Source organism: Ambystoma mexicanum, chromosome 6p (assembly GCF_040938575.1).
Source record: "Ambystoma mexicanum isolate Mex_15411 chromosome 6p, UKY_AmexF1_1, whole genome shotgun sequence".
NCBI lineage: Eukaryota > Metazoa > Chordata > Amphibia > Caudata > Ambystomatidae > Ambystoma > Ambystoma mexicanum.
The window spans coordinates 522,425,198-522,446,334 of NC_090935.1; the positions used below are offsets into that span (position 1 = coordinate 522,425,198).

General features: G+C 53.4%; 1 protein-coding gene across 4 annotated transcripts in view; it reads left to right on the forward strand.

Moving 5' to 3' along the window:
• KIF2A (kinesin family member 2A) overlaps positions 1-21,137 on the forward strand; it is a 1,079,703-nt gene that overhangs the window by 368,088 nt on the left and 690,478 nt on the right. For all 4 annotated transcript variants that reach the window (XM_069627337.1, XM_069627336.1, XM_069627334.1 and 1 more), the window contains exon 6: positions 2,482-2,582. In XM_069627337.1, coding sequence (XP_069483438.1) covers positions 2,482-2,582 — 101 coding nt within the window. The remainder of the gene's footprint in view (positions 1-2,481; positions 2,583-21,137) is intronic.

Below are 21,137 nucleotides of genomic sequence, written 5' to 3' on the forward strand. Positions count from 1 at the left end.
AATGGTATGGATGAGGCAGGCCACAATGGTATGGGTGGAGCGAGTAGTGGTGACAAAGATGGGTAACTGTGCAAATAGTTCACAGCGTCCGGCGCGTGGTCATTGACGGAGCCCAATAGGTAAGCGCACACTGTTTTTTTGTTGAGGCACGGGGAGAAATATCCAGTGAGGTTGCAGGGGCTCATGCAATTGAGATCAGCTGGTGTGTGGAGGCAGCAGGATATGGAGGGCGTTGACTCCCAGGCAGAGAGGGGACCGCACTCCCCGGCCAGCCCAACCATCAATTACAGATGTGGCAAGGGAGCAGGGGTAGCCACACAGTGGCCCCACAAGGCTGGGTAAGGACCGGGTAGCGGCCCAAGCGCGGTCGAGGGGCACTGCGCAGCTCAGCGTAGGGAGCACCAGATGGGAACTAAGGAGATCGGAGGAGGGGGCAGTGAGGACTGGCTCAGGTCTGGCACCGCTAGTCTCACAGAGCCTCCAAAAGCGGTCCCGGTCCCAGATCCTCACCTGTGTCAGTAGCCTGCCAGTTCCTGCCGGAGCCCGGGTGAACACACAAGCCCCCGGCGATGTCAGTTCGAAGGGGCTCAGTCGCGGTGAGCAGGAGCGGCCGCGCTCCAGGAATGTTCTGTGCATGATAGAGATCCGATTAGGCCCGGGACCGGCAGCGCAGCAGGGGCGGTCCGCTATCTCAATCAGCCCACCAGCCAGGTCAGGAGTATCGCAGTGCAGCGGGCGCCGTAAGGAGATGAACTTCAGTTGAGACACCGGATTCAGGGTGGCCGTGGGACGCAGTCTCCCTGCACGTCGCCCCACAGTAGCTGCGGAACAGGCGGGCCCCGTCTCCTCACGCCACTCTTCTGGGGGGATGGGGGGTGGAAACAGCCAGCGATGGTCAGTGTTGATCTCGTAAGGCAGCAGGGATGTGAATCAGGTATATGTATCCCCAGTAAGCGTCGGGCTGCCGCAGATGCCAAGTCCAGGCAGCCGCGGCCTCAAGGCAGCCACACAGAGATCCCCACATAGTGCAGATATGGCAGGCCGGCAGCCAGGCCCTGCACACAGCCAAGAATCCGCCAGTGGTACTAAGGCACCAAAGCACCGATTCCGTCCGGGATTGGAGACAGACGTACCCCAAACTGTCCGCTGAACACAGTGGTAGGTATAATTAGAGAATGATGAGTCAGACTGCCGATGAAGCCAGATTTATGTCTATGCTGCACGGAACTCTGAAGCTAGGCAGCCATTTTCCAGGCTGCTCTACAGCGCCCCCAATTGGTACCCTCTTTGACTATTACTGTGATTTGGAATGTTTGGTTCCTTTTCTCCTCCCTTGTCACTATGGGTTGTGCATGGTCATTCGTGGGCCTTCAATTTACTATAGGGGTGAGAATTGTCTTCATGACCATTTACTGTTATTATACATGTGCTAGGTAACCGTTAGGTCTACTTGAAGTACTTATTTAATGAATAGCTCTAGATGTCAACAACACCAGGCCTACCTCTTCCATATCACCTTTTACTCCATCTGGACCTTCTCTTTTAAGTCATTGAACACCTGGCTCTTCCCAAGGTAAACCAACAGCAGCCGTTCTAGTTGGCTACCAGTGCTAGGATATCCACTAGTTGGTCAATTTTAATGTTAAAGGTTTTTATAATGCTCACCAATGCCACTTGTGTGGTCCCCAGGCGCTCAGGCGGATCAGTAATGCAAGGAGAGAGGGTGGGTGGTTAGCAGGGTTGAGCGGGAAAAGAGCAAGGGAGTGATGTGCTGTTGGAAGCTTCAGTTCGGAAACCCTGTTCACTGAGCATAAATGTGATTTTCGGAAGTTGGCCACCATGTACCGTTGTGCGATATTATGTGTGGTTTGTTTTGTTGTTGTGAAGTACATGCAGATTGTGGTGCGGTGTGGTTAAGTCAAGAGTTTGAGAGGTCTATGCACAGGGGTAAGTTTATTATTACGGATTGCTGGTGAAAGTCTTGGAAATCCATCCAAGTGTTCCACATCTCCCAACCCCGAATTCCACCCAAGTGCACCAGATCTCCCACCCTAGGAATCCATCCAAGTGCGCCACCCCCTCCCCCGAAAATCCATCTAAGTGTGTCACAATTCCTACCCATGAAATTCATCTAACTGCGTCACGTGTGGCAGTGGATATGTTTGTCTCTCCCACACCACCACCCCACCCTGACCCTCCCCTCTAGTTGCCCTTTCTGGGTTTTACCTTGATTTTTCACCTCAGCGGTCCTGATTCTTAAGCTTCTCCAGAATTCGTTAAGCTAATGCTGCACTTGGCCATTCCTTACCACTCCGTTCTGTGAGATCCATGGAAGGATGTGTTTTAGTTATATTTTAAAGCCTTACTTAAAGTTTTGTGAATTTGAACTAGAACAGCCTTGATCTGCTGGTATTCTTTTGTTTAGTAATGGCATACTGGAATTGTTTAATATTCCTCTCAATATTTTTCTTCCCTTTATAGCAAGAAGAAAATCTAATTGTGTGAAAGAAGTTGAAAAACTCCAGGAGAAGCGGGAGAGGCGGAGGCTGCAACAACAGGAACTCAGAGAAAAAAGAGCCCAGGTTTGTATTTTAAGTTAAATGTGCTTTGTTAGAGCACATATTTGTTGTAAAATGGTTTTAATTTTCTGTGAAATGAGTGTGATTGCCAAAATAGGAAACCAAAGGTACCAAAGCAATGTAATACAAAACTTGTATTCATTCCATACCAGATTCTGGCATATTTTAAGGGAATATAATTGACGTAGCTGGGAAACTATGTGAAAATCCACATATTAGTCAGAGTTAAAAAAGACTGAACTAATGGGATGCCCTCCTGCTTCAGAAAGGGTCCAGGGACATTTGTGGAACACTATGATCAGCATCATTGAATATTTCATATATTTGTGATTTATTCACTGTCCTTAATCTGGTGATTACAGTACATTAGGTAAATAGTTGCTAAATATGTTTAGATCTATAACCTGTCCTTACAGGTCACACTCCGGTTTTGTGCGACAGATCTGCCTGTTAATTGTGTGCACCCAGCCTTTAGGTGTACACAGATCCTTTAAATTCCTTTAAATTAATCTTTACTGGTTCGTAAACCATCAAAGGAAGTTAGCTATCCGCCACCCCATTTGTTTGCCTCTGCCTCCAGTCTACACAGACCTTTGCCAGCTGTGAACATGAAGGTTCCAATTCTGCTCTAAGCAGCCAGACAGTCTGGCAAGATGATGTGTAGGTGACGCCTACAATATAACAAATGGCACATTTGGTTACAAATTACGACAGAAGAATCAGTCTCAGTGTGGGGGCTCTTTGACCTGCATAAAATGCTTCACATCTATATCATGAAGCTGAAGGCTATTTTCTTTTCCCTGAAAACTTTTCTCCTTTCAGTGAAATAGTGGGTCCAGCAGAACCTGTACAACACTACAGGTTTTTCCTGCGTACCATCCACTTTCCTTCATGCTTAGCAGAATGTCATCCCTGGGAAGTGGACTTAATTGAAGCATTCTGCATGTTGCTCAATTAAAATAAAAGATGCCTTGGTACATACATGCATACTCCCAGGGCTCATGATAAGATTTTAAAGTGTGACTAAAATTAGTTATTTGGGAGTTAAAGTATAGTTCACATTCCTAGTGTGGCAATAAATTATAGACCACCTCCATAGCGCATAGCTAAAATTGGTATATAAAGGAAGAGTATATTCTGACCAGATGATTATATATGCTAATGTATAGCTTTAATTGTGGTACAAACACATGTAGATATCACTCAATCAGTATGATACATTTCTGTGCATATAGTCCGACATCTAGTGGTAACCGCAGAGTATTGCATCTTGTCTTTCGAGGATCGAAAGGGGACGTCGACATGGGTGTGCCTTTAACACTATCCCTAACGTGAAGTGTAGTGTACCCAAAATCCCTCACGCGTCGAGGTCCCTCAGATTGTTTTTTTCCGCCCAGTTATCTGTACGCCCTAATGCGGAGTTCTTCATAAGAGATTGCGATATTGTTATATTTATCAACCTTTGGTCGTTTTATTCCCGTTAAGTCACTTCAAAGGCCGAATCTTGTGCACTGCCCAAGACCGCTGGGAATTTTGACCCCTGTTGATCTCGCCAGTGCTGCCGCCGTCTGGCCGGCCTGTTCAGTAGGGAGAGTGGGTTTGGGTGGTCATATTCTTTCAAGAATGCCTTTCCTTTTCCCCTCTTTGTTCCCTGACGTTTTATTGTCGCTAGATCAATCCTGCGCTATGGACAAGAGTCCATTAACATTTTGTCCTTGGTGTAAGGCCATATATCTGTGGAAAGACTATCACCGTTGGTGCAATGATTGTCTATTCCTCAACCACAACGAGGTGGCCTGTGCAGCCTGTAAACTCCTGCGTTTAAAGACGCTTAAGGAGAGCTGTTTGAAGTGTTGGGTGGCCTAGGGTATGTCGCAGGGTGAAAGTAATTCCCCCGCTGCCGAGTGTGACGAAGGGACTAGCGATGACCAATGCTCTGTTTCGGAGGTCACTGACCAAACGGCGGACAGTTCTCGTTCTGCAGCGTCCGTCCCCGACCAGCATGACGCGAGTCATGCTATGGGGAAAACAACCGGTGACCGGGATACACAAAGTTCCCACACTAAACACACAACTCGCGGTTCTGCTTCGGCGGTACAGTTGAAGTGTTCTAAAGTGCCAACAAGCTTGTTGGATACTTCGACGGGATCCGCTGATCTTTATGATCAGCAGCCTTCCCCGCAACCGCAGCAGCAGCATGTGTCTGGGCAATCTAAAATAAAGGGCGCTAGCACCAAAACACACGCGGCTGTTGAGATGCTACAGAAGAAAGCGCTGACACCCCATACGGCCCCGGTGACACCGAAATCCACAGCGCAGCCACCGGTTCAACTGACACATCTCCCTACTACCCCGAGCATCAGCAATAGTATCGCAAGGATTGCCTCGGTGGTTAAACATAAGGATCGGTCGAAAGAGACGGTGAAACAGAAGTAACGCCTAGAGATGCACCGAGAAACGCGTCACAACGTCCGGAACCTCGTAAGGACTACTCTGAGAGCCCTTTGCCTTTGTGTCATGATGCCTACCCCCAGGGACACAGACCAAGTCCAGCAACCCTGGAAGCAGGCATCAAGTTACCCCAAGCAAACCCAACAACCCCCGCTAGGGGCTATTTGGGTGCAGTCCTGGCGCCTATGGCGCCAGGCTCATATGGAGAGTCAGTCCTGGCGCCATAGGCCATAGGCGCCAGGCTCATAGATTAAAACTTATCTGATGCAGACCATGCTGCAAACTTACCTGATGCAGGCCATGCTGCAAGAGCTCCAAGCCAAACGAGGCTTGGAAGGGACCATTTTATCTGGGGACTATTTTTTTACTCGGGTGGGGCTGGGGAGGAATACTTACCTGGGACTACTTTGGAGACTATTTAAACCACGCCCGAAGAGCAGCACACGCTTCGCGTTATTCTGCATCCAGCAGCGTAACGCTCACCGTGCCTGCAAGTCTGCATCCAGTCTTCTGCCACGCCCGCCTCGAGTTTGGAGCTCTTAGAAAAAGGCAGAAAGAAGGAGAAAAGGTTGGAACAAGAGCAATACCTTTGATCCTTACCTGAATTCCCGATCCATCGCACCTTCGAGCTGGAAGAAAGAAGTTATTTTATGCGCGTCGCCTCGCCTGCTGCTGTAACGCTCACCTGGTTCCCCCGGAGGCGCAGGTCTTGATCTGGCGAGGATACTATCTTCAGTGTTAGGCGCAGGGTTCGTTTTGCTCCCGGACTGGGCCCCCTTCCCACCGACAGTTTAAGCTGGAGAGTGAGATGTCTGCAAGGGTAAACCAAGGTATTAGTGTTTGGAAGGTTTGGAAAGTTCCTTGCCCCTCTCGCCCTTTCTTTCCCTGTGGAACTGGGTTGATATTGCGCTTACCTTATATAGGTAATTGCCGGGCTCTCCATCCTGCGTCTTGTGCAGGGGCGCTGGGTCCAGTTGCTTCACTGGATGCGAGCTCTGCCTCTTGATAGCAGAGGATTTGCTGAGAGCGAAGACGCCGTTAATGCACGAGCGTGCCTTGTAAGTAATAAAGTTCCTTTTAGATTGTTCTCTTCTCTTTCAAAAGTCTTAAGTCTTTAAAGTCTATGTCTTTTCCCTTTTCAGATGCTGTGGCGATGAAGATTATCCTTCTAATGGCACGTAAGTAGAAAGACTGTTCTAGCGCTGTAGAATGCACCGTAATGTCTCTTTTGTCTTTGCAGGTGCAGAGGAGCCGCGCAAACAGATTGGAAGCAAACGTAACACAGGTGAGCAGTCTTGTAACTAAGCGTTACTAACCGAAGTATCTTGCCTTGCAGGTGCCGGAATGCAGCGCGAGCTGAGTTGGTATGGGCGTAACACAGGTAAGCAGGCTCTGTAGTTAAATATTACTGACCGATGTTCTTTCTCTTTGCAGATGTCGGATGCCGGAAGAGAAAGGCAGAAAAAGGCGCTTCGGATGCTGCCGTTGGATTAGGTAAGTAGATTCGCTGCCTTTGCTTTAGCCTAACCTGTGCCCTTGTCTTGCAGGAGCTGCAGAAGACTGAAGAAGACTGAAGGTTGGATCCCAGCAGGTTATTTCGTATTCACAGGATCTGGAGCTGGAGGTTTCCTGGAGCTGACACGGTGAGCGTCCTGCTGCAGATGCAGAATAACGCGAAGCACGTGAAACCAATCGGGTGTGATTTAAATAGCCTTCTGTAGTGCTTAGGCGTCTTCTTCCACGGCCCCACCCAGGTAAGAAAAGAGTTCCGGATTTCTAGAAGAGTTCCTGTGTTCTGCTTCCAGGGAGTGGCTCCTGCTCCACCCAGACAGAAAAGTAGTCCCAGGCAGAGAAGGATCAGGAGACCAGTTAGCTGGTAAGTAAGCAGCATGGTCTGCTACAGGTAGGTCCACCAAGCACTCTTACCTAATATGAGATATGAGCCCGGCGCTTCCAGTGCCGGGACCGGTCACCATCATGAGCCTGGCGCCACTGACGCCAGGACAAGGTCCAAAAGGTCCCAATCAGGACTGGCTGGTTCCTGGGATCAGAGTTATGGGCCTGCTTCCAAGGTCGTGGGGCAAGTCCTGACCCCTTGGAAGCAGGGATCATGACAGCTGCAGCGCCGTGCTGAACTCACCGGCCTTCGCAGCATCTTCACATTTCACCGCATCCTCCTGCATGTTACCGCTGCACTCCGGCACCTAAGGAGAAGACAAGAACAGCAAGGTGAGCCAAGGGAATACACAGAGGAATACCCCCCATAGACTTACCTGATTTTACCACTGGGGGTACTATTCTTCTTCACAGGTCGGCGCAGCTTCCACTGCATCCTAGCCGAACCCCAGCCCCTACGGGGAAACAAAAGGACAGCAAGGTGAAACAAGGGACTAACAAGGGGAACCCTCCTCACCACAAAAGACTTACCTAATTTTACCGCCAGAGGCATTATTCCCCGAGCCTTCATACTTTCTCTCAGCGCCTGAATAAGGGAGAAAGCAACAGGTTACATATGGACATTATTTTATCGAACTGTGTTGGATAATATAAATCCTTAACAGAACATTACCGGTTGCCACGGGGAACTCTTAAGTAGGGTCAAGCTGCAACCTGCAAGGAATCGGACAAGAGTGAAAGTCAGGCATTTGAACTCTTACGAACTACATACTTACGGCGTCTTGCCGGGAATATCGGAGTCAATATTGTCCTGGAACTCGCCAATTCCTTCGAGCCAGTGAAGCAACTGGTTATCTATGCGCCCCTGCCCTCAATGCAGGATGAGAGCTCATCTTTTCAAATCATCAGGTGAGACTATAAGAGGGAACATCCAAGGTGATCAGTGGGGAGAACAGCGTGGTGGGGGGGGATTTACGCTCAACTCCACGGGTGGTTAATTCCCTTTCTCCACTTGCAGAAGAATATTCCTACGGGCCAAGCGAAGGAAGCTAGGTGGGCCAGTCCAGTCCGTCATCTCGGCCCTACGCGTCACATTGGTGGAGACCGCAGCAGTCCAGTCCAGATCGACGCCTCTGTGGGAGCCAGGTGAGCGTAACACTTTGTCCAGTGCTTTAGGAGACACATCTCGACCCTCTACAGAAGAAAAGGGTCGAAATGACCCCTTTCCTCCACTGGACTCCTCTGGTTCATCTTCATGGACCAGGGAGAAGTTTGAGGGGTGTATGGACAGACTAGAAAAATGTGTCTTTATGAGAGGTTTGCTCCCAAAAGGCCTTGTGAGGACCTTCCTTTTACACCTATGGCCAAGTTTCAGAGGTCCTTTGACGATCATTATGAGGAATATACTTATGACCTCACTGATGACGAGGTCCCTGTGGACACACATGTCCAAGATGATGATGCCCCCCTTCGGGGACAATGACAATATTGATGATCCTGCGGATCCCATAGAGAATTGGGAAGACAGCCATCAGGTTGATTGTCAACCTTGGGCGTCCCCTCCTCCTACCTCAGAACCTGACGCCCTGGGTATGGATCTCTTCGTCCCCTACCCCCCCCCCCACCCCCCCAACTCCAGTCTGCCAAGCCTCATCTGTGGATGATCAAATGGAGTTTAACGCCATCTTGAAAAGGACGGCTGAGTATTTTCATATCACCACAGAGGAGGCTTCGCGGGATTCCGATTTTGTAGAGGACATACTGAAGGAAAAGCCTCCTGCCAGCCAGGTCATTCCTTTGCTGAATTCTCTCAAGAGAAAACTGGCGCCTTCATTGTTCACACCAGCTCAGACCAGAGCAGTTAACCCCAGGGTAGAGAAGTTGTTTCGCCCTTCTCCTACCGACCCTGTTTACATCAAGGGCCATGCCACTCTGGATTCACTAGTAGTTACCACCACTAGGAAAAGAGCAGGTGTACTCCTGTCTACAGGTGAAGCACCGCCTGATGAAGAATCCAGGAGGTTGTATGCACTGGGAAGAGAGTCCTGCCTGCTGCTGCATTTTCCACCCGACTAGCCAGTAAGACCACTCTATTGGCTAGCTATGCAGACGTCCAGTGGAACCTGCTGCAAGAAGGCCTTCAAGAGGTACCTGAACCTATGCGGGCCAAGTTGCTTGCAAATGTATTGGAAGACAAGCAAGTGAATCAGAATGTGCTTAACAACACTTTAGATGCTGCTGAAACAGCGGTAAGAAGAACCTTGGCACAGGGTACTTTGCTCAAGCGCCACGCCTGGCTGAGAAACTTTGGGTTTAAGCCGGAAACCCAGGCAGCCTTAATAAGCAAGCCCGTTGAGGAAACCAACCTGTTCAGCAAGACAGTGGACTAAGCACTTGAGACAGCCAAGAAAGAACATGAGACTCTTGTCCCTGTAACAGATTACTCAGAAGCCTTAACGGAGAGGAGGCGTCTCGCGTTGGTCCTTTCGTGGGCAATCTCACTCCCCCAATACCAGTATGGTTCAGGAAACAACTGGAATTCAGGACAAGGATCGAACACCCCCACCACGTATCCACCTAGAGGACAGAGGCGTGGAAGGGGTAGAGGCCGGGGTTCCACCCCCAGAGGCTCCCTGGCCTCAGGTCAGAAATTACCCTCAGATCCAGGTACCCTCCCATGCCAACCTGGTCGGGGGACGTCTGACATCATTAATAAACCAGTGGGTACTCAAGACCGTCGCCCACGGGTTCTGCATAGAATTTTGACGACCACTTCAATTCAGTCCACCAAAATCAAGATGTCTGACGCCGGAACACCTACGCATCCTACTGCAAGATGTTAAGATCCTTCAAGAAAAGGGCACCATAGAAGTCGTCCCTATTCTACAGGTAAACAAGGGTATTTATGCAGTGTACTTCCTTGTACCAAAAAAGGATCACACCATGCATCCTGTGCTAAACTCGCGCCCAGCGAACAAATTTGCCAAACCTCAAAAGTTTTGTATGGTCACATTACAGTAAGTAATCCCACTGCTGAAACAGGGGGATTACATGGCAACATTGGATATGAAATATGCATACTTTCATATTTCAATGTTGCTGGCGCACAGAAAATACCAAGGGTTCATGATAGAGGACAAGCACGATCAGTTTAAAGTACTCCCCCCCCCCCCCCCCCCAATCCCCCCCAGTTCCCCACGCCGTCCTCGGCATTGCCTCTGTGCCAAGGGTGTTTACGAAGGTTATGGCAGTGGCAGCGGCGCACCTGCGCAGAGAATCCGTCCTGGTTTACCCTTACCTCGACGACTGGCTCCTAACAGGGGACTCCTACGGAACATGCCTATTGAACACTCAAAAGACAATAGACCTCTTAATCAGCCTAGTATTCTCCATCAACGAGAAGAAATCCAGCCTATATCCCAGTCAAGTCAAACAGTTTCCTAATTCGGACAGAAGACGGCCTCTTCTTTCCCTCCAATGAGAGGGTTCAGAACATGTTTCAGATCCCTCCGTATGTAGCCAGTCGAGAAATGACAGTACGCAATGTTAATGTTAAAGGATATTTGTACCGCGCAGTATCGCCACCTGAGTGGTCCCCTGGCGCTCTGGCGGCTGTGAAAAAGGGAAGGGGGGGTGACTTAGTGGGAATAAGCTGGAAAAGTGCAAGAGAGCAGTGATGTGCTGTTGGCAGCCTCAGTAAGTCTGTTGGCTGGGCTTCGGGTGTTTTACAGTCAGTAGTTGTGTGCTGTTGTGCGTCTGTGTGGTTTGTTTTGTTGTTGCAGTGTAGTGAAGTTTGTGCGGATTGTTGTTGTAGGCTTGTGGTTGTGTTTGGTTAGGGTTTGAGAGGTGTATGCAGAGGGGTGAAATTGTTAGTGGATTGGTTCATTGGCATTGCTGTCTGGAAGCGAGGCGATAGACTTCCGTGTTTACTCCAGGAGGGGTTTGCAAGCATCTCTGCGTCTCCGTCCAGATCTGGGGCCGTCCGACATTCAGAGTGCCTTTCACACATGGCATCCACTCACATTCATAACCTTGCCCGAGTTCTGCCCCGGCCACCTTCATGACGCCTGTCTGTGTGCGGGGCAGGCAGGCGTTTGTGCGTCCCTTGCAATCTGGGCTAGAGCATTCTCAATTCAGTCGGTGCGCGGCATCGGTTAGCCAAGGCTACTCATCCATATATGGCGGCTGGTCGGCATTCATCATCTTATTCCGTTGCTCATGCAGGCTACTGCTCCCAGCCCCTTTGAAACGTGGCACATGCCAATATTTGCAATTATGTCCAGGGGCGGCACCTGCCTTCATTCACAACTCCAGCCGGCCAGTGCCCATGCCAATGTCCACAACTTCTAGTGTGGCAAGTGCTAACATTCACACAACTCTATACAAGTATGAAACCTGGTGGCCATTATGGAGTGGTTGAGGTTGTTGGCTGGAGTTGGCTAGGGATGCTGATTACTTTCCTCATGGGTGTTGTTTGTGTCCCATTCAACTTAGCATTGTCTCTTGTTGTGGTAAGAGTTTCTTTAGTCGGTTCTGGATGTTGTCAGTGTCATCCTAAATGTTGTCATCCTTTTCTTTGTTTCCTGTTGGGTTGTTTTGCTTTTTCAGTTTGAATCTGTAATGTTGAAGAGCCAGGTTTTTAGTAGTTTTCTGAATTGTAGGTGGTAGGTAGGCCATACAACTACTAGGAATGATGGCGTCCTGCATTTACTTAGTTCCGCACGCGTGTCTGCGCATGCGTCCTATGCAAGAGTCTTGCCCTGTGGTGTCAGGCCAGCAGACAATGGGAAGATCTGGTAGTTGTCTCGCCAGCCCTTGTTCTCTCCCTGCAGTAGTGGTCGAGGGAAAACCTCTTCAAGGGGAAAGCCTTCACCACTCCCGCAGTAGAAGCCACTCTCACCAGACGCATCTCTCCTGGGGTTCGGGGCGCACTTGCTTCAGCAGATGGCGTATGGCGTGTGGTCTCCAGGAGTAGCATCCAACCACATAAATCTGTTAGAGCTATTGGCTGTATTCAAAGCATTGAAAGCCTTTCAGACACAGTTACAGGGGAAGACAGTCCTTATCCTGAAGACAGTACCACGGCCTTGTACTACCTGAGCAAACAAGGGGGCACACACTCTCTAGGGCTATCGAAGCTGTCCCAGAACATTTGGAAATGGGCTCTCAAACACAGGATGTTCCTGTTGTCCCAACAGGTTCCAGGGGAATGTGCTCAGCAGAGACTGCCCACTGCCCGTAGAGTACGAATGGTGACTACACAAAGACATTGTCTCCAACATTTCCGCGCTGTGGGGCCTCCAAGAGATCAACTTGTTCGCAACTCTGAAGAATGCTCAATGTCAAAATTACACCTCCAGGTACCCCCAGAACCGGTCCAAGGGGAACAGTCTCTGTATGGCATGGTCAGGGAAATTTGTTTCTCCAGCATGGGGTCTGACATGGATTCACATGCTCATGAATATTCCCCGTCGTCAGGCCGGGAATCCTCGGTATAGAAAAAAATCAGTATCGGTTTCGTTTCTGATCTGTCTTTCTTAGTAGTAACCAATCACTGGTCTCTGGGTCATACTGCCCCCAGCCAATGACTGCCCTCTCCCTAAACCCCGCCTCTGGCAGCCATCCTCAGATTTTTACCGCATGTTTAAGTGTTGGGAGTCCTCGTGCTGTAGCTCTCGAGCTTTTGCTGCGTTTTCACGCTTTTTTCAGGAGATTTTTCAGTTAAATAGAGCCTCAAGCTCCACCGTTTCTACATCCGATCAACGGGGATCCGTTTCAGAGTTTTCTACGCCCCTCAAGGGTGAAGATTTCGTCGAGTTACGCTTTTGGAGGATTCCAGAAGTTCCGAGGCCTACCCCGGACATGGCCCAGGAGAAAGGAAGCTCAACGCCCGGGAAGCTGTTCAGGACCTGCCCTGGATGCCAGCTTCAGAATGTTTTCAAGGAGGACGAGCATTCGTTATGCCGCTACTGTCTCCATGAGGACAAGATGCACACGGAGAAGGACTGCGCGTTTTGTGGGAACATGTCGGAGCGGGCCATGAAGGATCGCCACCTCCGTCTCGCCAACTGGCTGGAAGGGAAGAGCCCGTCGGGCGAGAAGAAGAAAAAGAAGTCCGAGTGGTCTTCTAAGTCCTGTGAGGGCGCCCCGGCGACGGGGGCCCAACAAAAGGCTAAGCACCGCGAGTCAGCGGGCACTGGGAGCGCCGAACGGTCGGGCTCCTTGGCTGCCAGGCAGGGTGCATCCTCCCCGGCGCCATCAACCACGAGCCAACGCTCTGGCTCGGGTAAGAGGAAGTCCGAGAACCCGGCGAAGCTTCTGGAGAGGCCCCGGTCGATCTCGAAGATTCCGGCAGAGGGGGAGCGAGGCTCGAACCCCCCCCCCCTTCCAAGGTGAAGGCCCCAGGCGTCTAGAAGGTGACAATGGCCTTAATTCACCCTGCTAAGACCTCGATTGAGAATGTCGCCGTGGCCCTGGCTCAGCCTGTGGAGGCTACACCAGTGTAGGCGCCCTCAGGACCCATAGTCTCCCTGCCACCGCGGAGGGAGTCGTCTTTCAGGCCCATTGAGAAGACCCCCACGAAGTCCTCGTTGGAAAAGGTGGGCGAGGGGCTGGTGGCCATCGTGGATACGGACACGACCTCTGAAGAAGAGCTCATCGAAGTCGTGGAAGAGGCCCAGCCAATCGGGAGGGATCCCGATGAGGGCGACGACGAGAGCGACTGGGTCGCCGACAAAGCTCCTCAAGAGCCCTCGCGCCCGTCGTTTCCGGTGCCACAGGACACTTTGGCGGCCATTTTCTCAGCGATTCAGTCCTTATGTTCGGAGATAAGGACAAGGTTGCCCCTCCCCCCCGACGGAGGTACCTGAGCCAGACCCGACGGGGGAACCAGAGCCAGGACCTTCGGAAAGTCCACTGCATAAGAGGAGGAGGACGCATCCTACGCCACCTCTGCGGCCTGCTCTGCCTTCCCCCCCCGGTTTACTACCCACGGGGATGATACAGACACGGGCATGGCTACGACAGGTACAGATGACGACGGAGGCGACGACGGGACGTGTCCCCCGTCGCCCCCTGCTCGGGCGTCCCCGCCCGACGAGATTGGATCCTTTCATGCCATGATTTCCAGGGCATCCGAGCTCTTCCAGCTCTGCCCAGAAGAGAAGAAGAAGGAAGGGTTCCTTTACCAATGGCGCGAGGCTAAAAGGAAGACGGTCCTCGCCGTACCGCTTCTTGATGACATCTGGGATGAGGGGCTCGCCCTCCTCAAGAACCCTGCCACGGCGCCGGCAAAGAGGGATCGGTACGAGAAGAAGTACCGGGTCCCCGACGCTGCCCCCTTGTGCCTTTGGGCGCAACCTACCCCGGATTCGGTCGTCTCGGCGGCGGCAAAGAAGAAAGCTGGGGGGGGGGTTATCGGCCTCGACATCCACTTCCCCGCCGGACGGCGAGGGCAGGAAGTTGGACACGATGGGACGGCGGATCATCTCATCCGCAGCGACTACTATCAAGGCGGCCAACGCCCTGGCTATCGTAGCCCACTACGACAGGGAGTTGTGGTTCAAAATCGCCGCTGTGTTGGACTTCCTTCCGGACGCCAAAAGGGCTGAGGCCCTTGAAATCCTACAGGAGGGTGAGATTGCTTCGGACCACGCCATCACGGTGGCAACGGACATCGCCGACACCGGTTTCCGTCAGTTGGGCAACGGCGTTTGCTTGAGACGACGAGGATGGCTCAAGGCCACGGATTTCCACCAGGACATACAAACCAAGGTTTTGGACATGCCCTTCGACGGGAACAACCTGTTTGGGAAGGCGGTTGATGAGTCCCTTCAGGCCATCAAGACAGACACAGAGACTGCCCGGGCACTGGGAGTGCTCCAACCACGACGGCCGTCCTTTCGGAGCTCCGGAGGCAGACAAGGTGCCTGCAAGGGATCCGGCAGTGGCTCCTCCACGTACCGCCAAGCGGCAAGATCTTCGTCCCAGGAAGCCTACAGGGGACGCGGAAAGTCAGGTGGTGCCGTCGTCGTTGACAGGGAGGTCAAGGAGGCAAGGCGGTCTCCAAACAAGATTGAACCGACCGTGGGGTCGGGCCCCCGCCGAAGCACCCCGGTGGGAGGCCGGCTGGCGAGGTTCGTCAGCGTATGGGAGTCCATCTCCACCGACCGTTGGGTGCTGGACACCCTGGCCCAAGGGCACGCCCTCGAGTTTCAGAAGAAGTGCCCTCGCGTTCCACCCGTGGCCAGGAAGGAAAATCACATCCCTCAACTACTGTTGGAAGTAAGAGCGATGCTCAAGAAGGGTGCCATCGAGCTCGTCCCAAAGAGGCTTCGGGGCTCCGGAGTTTACTCAAGGTACTTCCTCGTAAAAAAGAAGACGGGAGGATGGCGCCCCATCCTGGAACTACGACGACTAAACAAGTACATCAAGGCACAGAAGTTCCGTATGGTCACCCTCCAGCACGTGCTTTGACAGCTGGAGGAGGGCGATTTCCTGTCGTCGTTTGACTTGGATGATGCGTAGTTCCACATCCCCATTCTAAAAAGACAACGAAAGTTCCTCAGGTTCGTGGTCCAAGGGCGGCACTACCAGTACAAAGCCCTCCCGTTCCGATTGAATGTCGGCACCCTGGGTGTTCACCAAGTGCCTCGCACCGGTGGCGGCGCGGCTGCGCCTACAGGGGATCCACGTCTACCCCTACCTGGACGACTGGCTCATCCGGGCAAGGACAAGGGAGCTCGCCGTGGAGCACACTGCGAAGACCGTCCAGCTGCTCACGGACCTGGGATTCTCCATCAACTTTCCAAAATCCCACCTGGTTCCGTCGCAAGTCGCCCTGTTTCTGGGAGCCAAGCTTGACACTGTGGCGCGGCTGGCCTCGCCGTCGGAGGAAAGGACCAGGACCATTCTGGGCAAGGTGCAGCGTCTGCTGGCCACAGACATGGCCAGGGTAAGATCTATCAAATCCCTCCTCGGGATCATGTTCTCCTGCATTTATCTGGTGCGCCTTTTCAGGCTTCGGATGCGCCCCTTACGAGTTCCTCGACGCCCGCTGGGTCCAGTCGACGGGCAGCTTCGAGGACAGGATCCCTCAACGAGACGTTCCGTCAGGCGATCCGTTGGTGGGGTACCCGCTCCCATCTGTTGGCGGGCACGGACTTTCAGACCCCAGCTCACCAGGTGACGGTGACGACGGACGCCTCCCTGGAAGGTTGGGGAGCACACTCCGGAGATCTTCACGCGAGAGGCCTTTGGCTCCTGGAGGAGAAGTCTCTCCACATCAACATCTTGGAGCTCCGCGCAGTGTTCTGGGCTCTCGGGTCCTTTCTTCCGTCCCTCAAGGGCAAGGTGGTGAGGATCTTCACCGACAACACCACCACTATGTTCTACATCCGGAAGCAGGGCGGAACCAGGTCCCCTGCCCTATACAAGGAAGCCCAGGATCTGTGGCATTGGGCCGTCGCCCAGGGGATGTTTCTGGTGCCTCTTCATCTGGCAGGAATAAAAAACATGATCGACTCACTCAGCAGGGAGCTGCGCTCGTGCCACGAGTGGGAACTACGCCAGGATCAAGTGGATCGACTCTTCCGACGATGGGGCGAACCCCAAATCGATCTCTTAGCGACGGCGACGAATTCCAAGTGCCGCCAGCAGGTTCCCCCAGCCGAGGAGCATGGGCGATGCTTTCTCGTTCCCCTGGGACGGCTCATTTCTTTATGCGTTCCCTCCGCTGCTGTTGTTGCTCCGGCTCATCAACCAGCTCAAGAGGTCCCGGTGCAGGATGATCCTCGTCGCACCGGCGTGGCCGAGACAGATCTGGTCCCGGACCTTCTGGACTTGTCAACGTCCCCACCAGTCAAGCTGCCGATGGACGCAGACCTTCTCTCCAGAGAAGGAGGCGCCATTCTTCACCACAACCCGGAGTCGCTGAACTTGCAGGCCTGGCTCCTGCAGCACTAGAGTTTGGAGGGTACGACATCCCGGCCGACTGCAGAGAGGTCCTTGCAAAGGCCAGGGCGTCCTCAACTCTCAAGTGCTACGGACATAAATGGAAGAGGTTCTCTGTCTGGTGCCGTGCACAGAAGATTAACCCTCTGCGGATTACGCCCCCTCAAGTACTGCCGTACCTACTGTCGCTGGCCAAAGCTGGACTGGCTCACGCCTCCATCAAAATACATCTGGCTGCAATCTCCCGATATACCAGGACTACGGGACGGGCGTCCTTGTGGTCTCATCGCCTGGTGAAAGAATTCATGAAGGGACTATTCCGATCATTCCCGCCGGTGAAGGCTCCTGCCCCGGCGTGGGAGATTAATGTGGTGCTCCATTCGAGCCGATGCATTCGGCGCCTTTGAAGTTCCTGTCATGGAAGACCGCTATCTTGCAAGCCTCCATACTTGACTTTTCATGACACGAGGGTGGTGCTGAGGACACACCCCTCCTTTATGCCCAAGATACCGTCGGACTTCCACCTCAACGAGCCCTTGGTGTTGCCAGTTTTCTTCCCGTCGCCTTCGTCGCTGGCCGAGAGGACTTTGCACCCGTTGGATGTAGCTACAGCGCTGAAGTTCTACGTGGACCGCACTAAGAGCTTTCAGAAGACGTCACAGCTGTTTGTGAACTTTGGGACTGTGAATCAAGGGAAGGCTCTCTCGAAGACTTCCATTTCCAGATGGCTCTCCGGCTGCATCATGCACTGTCACCGGTTGGCAAACCGACCGCTGCCCGGCCGTCCGAGAGCCCATTCGACCAGAGCGATCGCTGCTACCACGGCGTTCCTGTCTGGTGTGCCCCTGCTGGACATCTGCAGGGCTGCGACGTGGAGGTTGACGCACACCTTCACAAGATTCTACTGCATCGATCGGGACTCCAGGGAGGAGTCCAGGGTCGGCCAAGCAGTACTGCGCAACCTGTTCGCCTAAGGTGAGCCTGGTGAGGAGGTAAGAGTTGCTTAATGTTGAGTTGTTGTATTGCTTAATGTTGAGCCTGTTGCCACCTCCCGTGGTTGTGCATGTGTGTACTGCTATGTATTCTCTTATTCATGAGCATGTGAATCCATGCCGACCCCATGCTGGAGAAGGAACAAGTTACTTACCTGTAACTGTTGTTCTCCAGCATGGGTCTGGCATGGATTCACATGCGAACCCTCCCGCCTACCCCTCTGCGGCTCTTCACTTGGTCATACTGCCACTTTACGTGCTACCAAATCTGAGGATGGCTGGGAATCCTCGGTCAAGAAAAATCAGTATCAGTTTCGTTTCTGATCTGTCTTTCGTAGTAGTAACCAATCACTGATCTCTGCGTCATACTGACCACATCCAATGACTGCCATCTCCCTAAGCCCCGCCTCTGGCAGCCACCTTCAGATTTTTACCGCACGTTCAAGTGTTGGGATCCTTGTGCTATTGCTCTCGAGCTTTATTGCTTTTTTCGCGCTTTGTCTTAGGAAAATTTTCTCTTTTTCGGTCAAAAGAGCCTCAAGCTCCACCATTTCTTTATCCGATCAACGGGGACCCGTGTCGGATTCTTCTATGCCCCTCAAGGGTGAAGAATTCGTCGAGCCACGCTTTTGGAGGACTCCAGAAGTTTCTCAGGCCCATCTCGATCATGGCCCAGGAGAAGGGAAGCTCGACGCCCGGAATGCTGTTCAGGGTCTGCCCTGGATGCCAGCTTCAGAATGTCTTTAAGGAGGACGAACACTCCCTTTGCCTCTACTGCCTGCATGAGGACAAGACGCACGTGGAGAAGGACTGTGCGTTTTGCGGCAATATGTCGGAGCGGACCATGAAGGACCGCCATCTGCGTCTCGCCAACTGGCTGGAAGGGAAGAGCCCGTCAGGCGAGAAGAAGTCGTCTGAGCGGTCTTCTAAGACCTTTGAGGGCGCCCCGGCGACGGAGGTCCAACAGAAGGCCAAGCACCGCGAGTCCGCTGGCACCGGGAGCGCCGAACGGTCGGGCTCTACGGGCGCCAGGCAGGGCGCATCCTCCCCGGCGCCATCAACCACGAGCTAATGCTCTGGCTTGGGTAAGAGGAAGGCCGAGCACCCGGCGAAGCTCCTGGAGAGACCCCGGTCGAGCTCGAAGGCCCCATCGGAGGGGGATCGAGGTGGTGACCCTCACCCCAAGGAGAAGGCGGTGAGCGCACCTAAGGTGGTGAAAGCCTTGATCCACCCGGCCAAGGCCTCTATCGAGACAGTCGCGGCGCTGCTGGCTCAGCCTGTGGAGGCTACACCAGTGGTGGCGACCTCGGGGCCCAGAGTCTCCCTGCCACCGCGGAGGAGTCCTCTTTCATGCCCATCGACAGGACCCCCGTGAAACCTCTGACAGAGAAGAAAAAGGGGGGGCAGGAGGTCGTGGATTCGGCCTCAACCTCTGAGGAGGAGCTGAACGAAGTCTTAAGCCACGGCGTTGGCGTGGAAGAAGACCAGCCCGTCGGGAGGGACCCTGACGTAGGAGATGATGAGAACGTCGAGGGTGCCGACGGGGCTCCTGACCGACCGTCGGAATCCCCTCAACCAGTGCCGCAAGACAACTCAGCGGCCATTTTGTTGGCTATACAGTCCTTATGCTTGGAGATAAGGACGAGATTGCCGTTACCACCAACGGAGGAACCTCTCCCGACGGAGGACCAGGAGCCAGGCCCTTCTAGGAGCCCTCCTCCTAAGAGAAGGATTCATCCTCCACCTCCTTTTCAACCATCGCGCCCTGCTCATCCCTCCTCTCCGACCACGACCCGTGGGGATGATACGGGGACTGACACGGCCGCGACGGGCACAGACGACGAGGTTTACGACGAGGATCTCCCGTCGTCACCTCCTCCCCGGGCTTCCCCGCCCGACGAGATTGGATCGTTTCATGCCATGATCGCCAGGGCATCCGAGCTTTTCCAGCTCTGCCCGGAGGAGAAGGAAGGTTTCCTTTATCAACGGCGCGAGACCAAGAGGAAGACGGTCCTCGCTGTACCTCTACTGGACGATATCTGGGATGAGGGTCTCGCCCTCCTCAAGAACCCATCCACAACGCCTGTGAGAAGGGATCGGTACGAGAAGAAGTACCGGGTCCCGGACTCGCCCCCCTTGTGCCTTCGAGCACAGCCAACCCCGGACTCGGTCGTCTCCGCGGCAGCCAGGAAGAAAGCGGGGGGGGGGCCCTCGGCCTCTACGTCAACCTCCCCGCTGGACGGCGAGGGAAAGAAATTGGACACGATGGGACGCAGAGTCATCTCATCGGCTATCGTAGCCCGCTACGACAGGGAGTTGTGGTACAAAATCGCCCCCCTGCTGGACTTCTTACCAGACGGCAAGAGGGCGGAGGCCCTAGAGATCTTGCAGGAAGGAGAAGTGGCGTCGGACCACGCCATTAAGATAGCGACGGACATCGCTGACACTGGATTTCGCCAGTTGGGCAACGGTGTGTGCCTTAGACGGCGTGGATGGCTCAAGGCAACTGACTTGGACGTGCAGACCAGAGTCTTGGACATGCCGTTCGACGGGAGCAACCTGTTTGGGTGGACGATTCCCTACAAGCCATCAAGACGGACACGGAGACAGCCCGGGCTCTTGGTGTTCTCCAGCAATGACGGCCGCCCTTTCGGAGCGGCGGAGGCAAGCAGGGTGCCTCCAAAGGTTCCGGCGGCGGATTTTCCACCTATCGTCAAGCGGCCCGTTCGTCGTCACAGGAAGCCTACAGGGGACGAGGCAAGTCGGGCGGACCCCGCCGTCGTCGCCAAGGAGGACAAGGCGGCAAAGCCTTGTCGAAGCAGGACTGAACCGGCCGTGGGGTCGGGCCCCCACTGAAGCACCCCGGTGGGAGGCCGGCTGGCGAGCTTCATCAGCGTGTGGGAGTCCATCTCCACCGACCGTTGGGTGCTGGACGCCTTGGCCTAGGGTCATGCGCTCGAGTTTCTAAAAGTGCCCGCGCGTCCCCCCGTGGCCAGGAAGGAACATCACGTCCCTCAATTTCTCTTGGAGGTAAAGGCGATGCTCAAGAAAGGCGCCATCGAGCTCGTCCCAAAGAGGCTTCGGGGCTCCGGAGTTTACTCAAGATACTTCCTCGTGAAGAAGACGGGAGGATGGCGTCCCATCCTGGACCTACGACGACTGAACAAATTCATCAAGGCACAGAAGTTCCGTATGGTCACCCTCCAGCACGTCCTGGGTCAACTGGAGGAGGGCGATTTCCTGTCGTCGTTGGATTTGGAGGATGCCT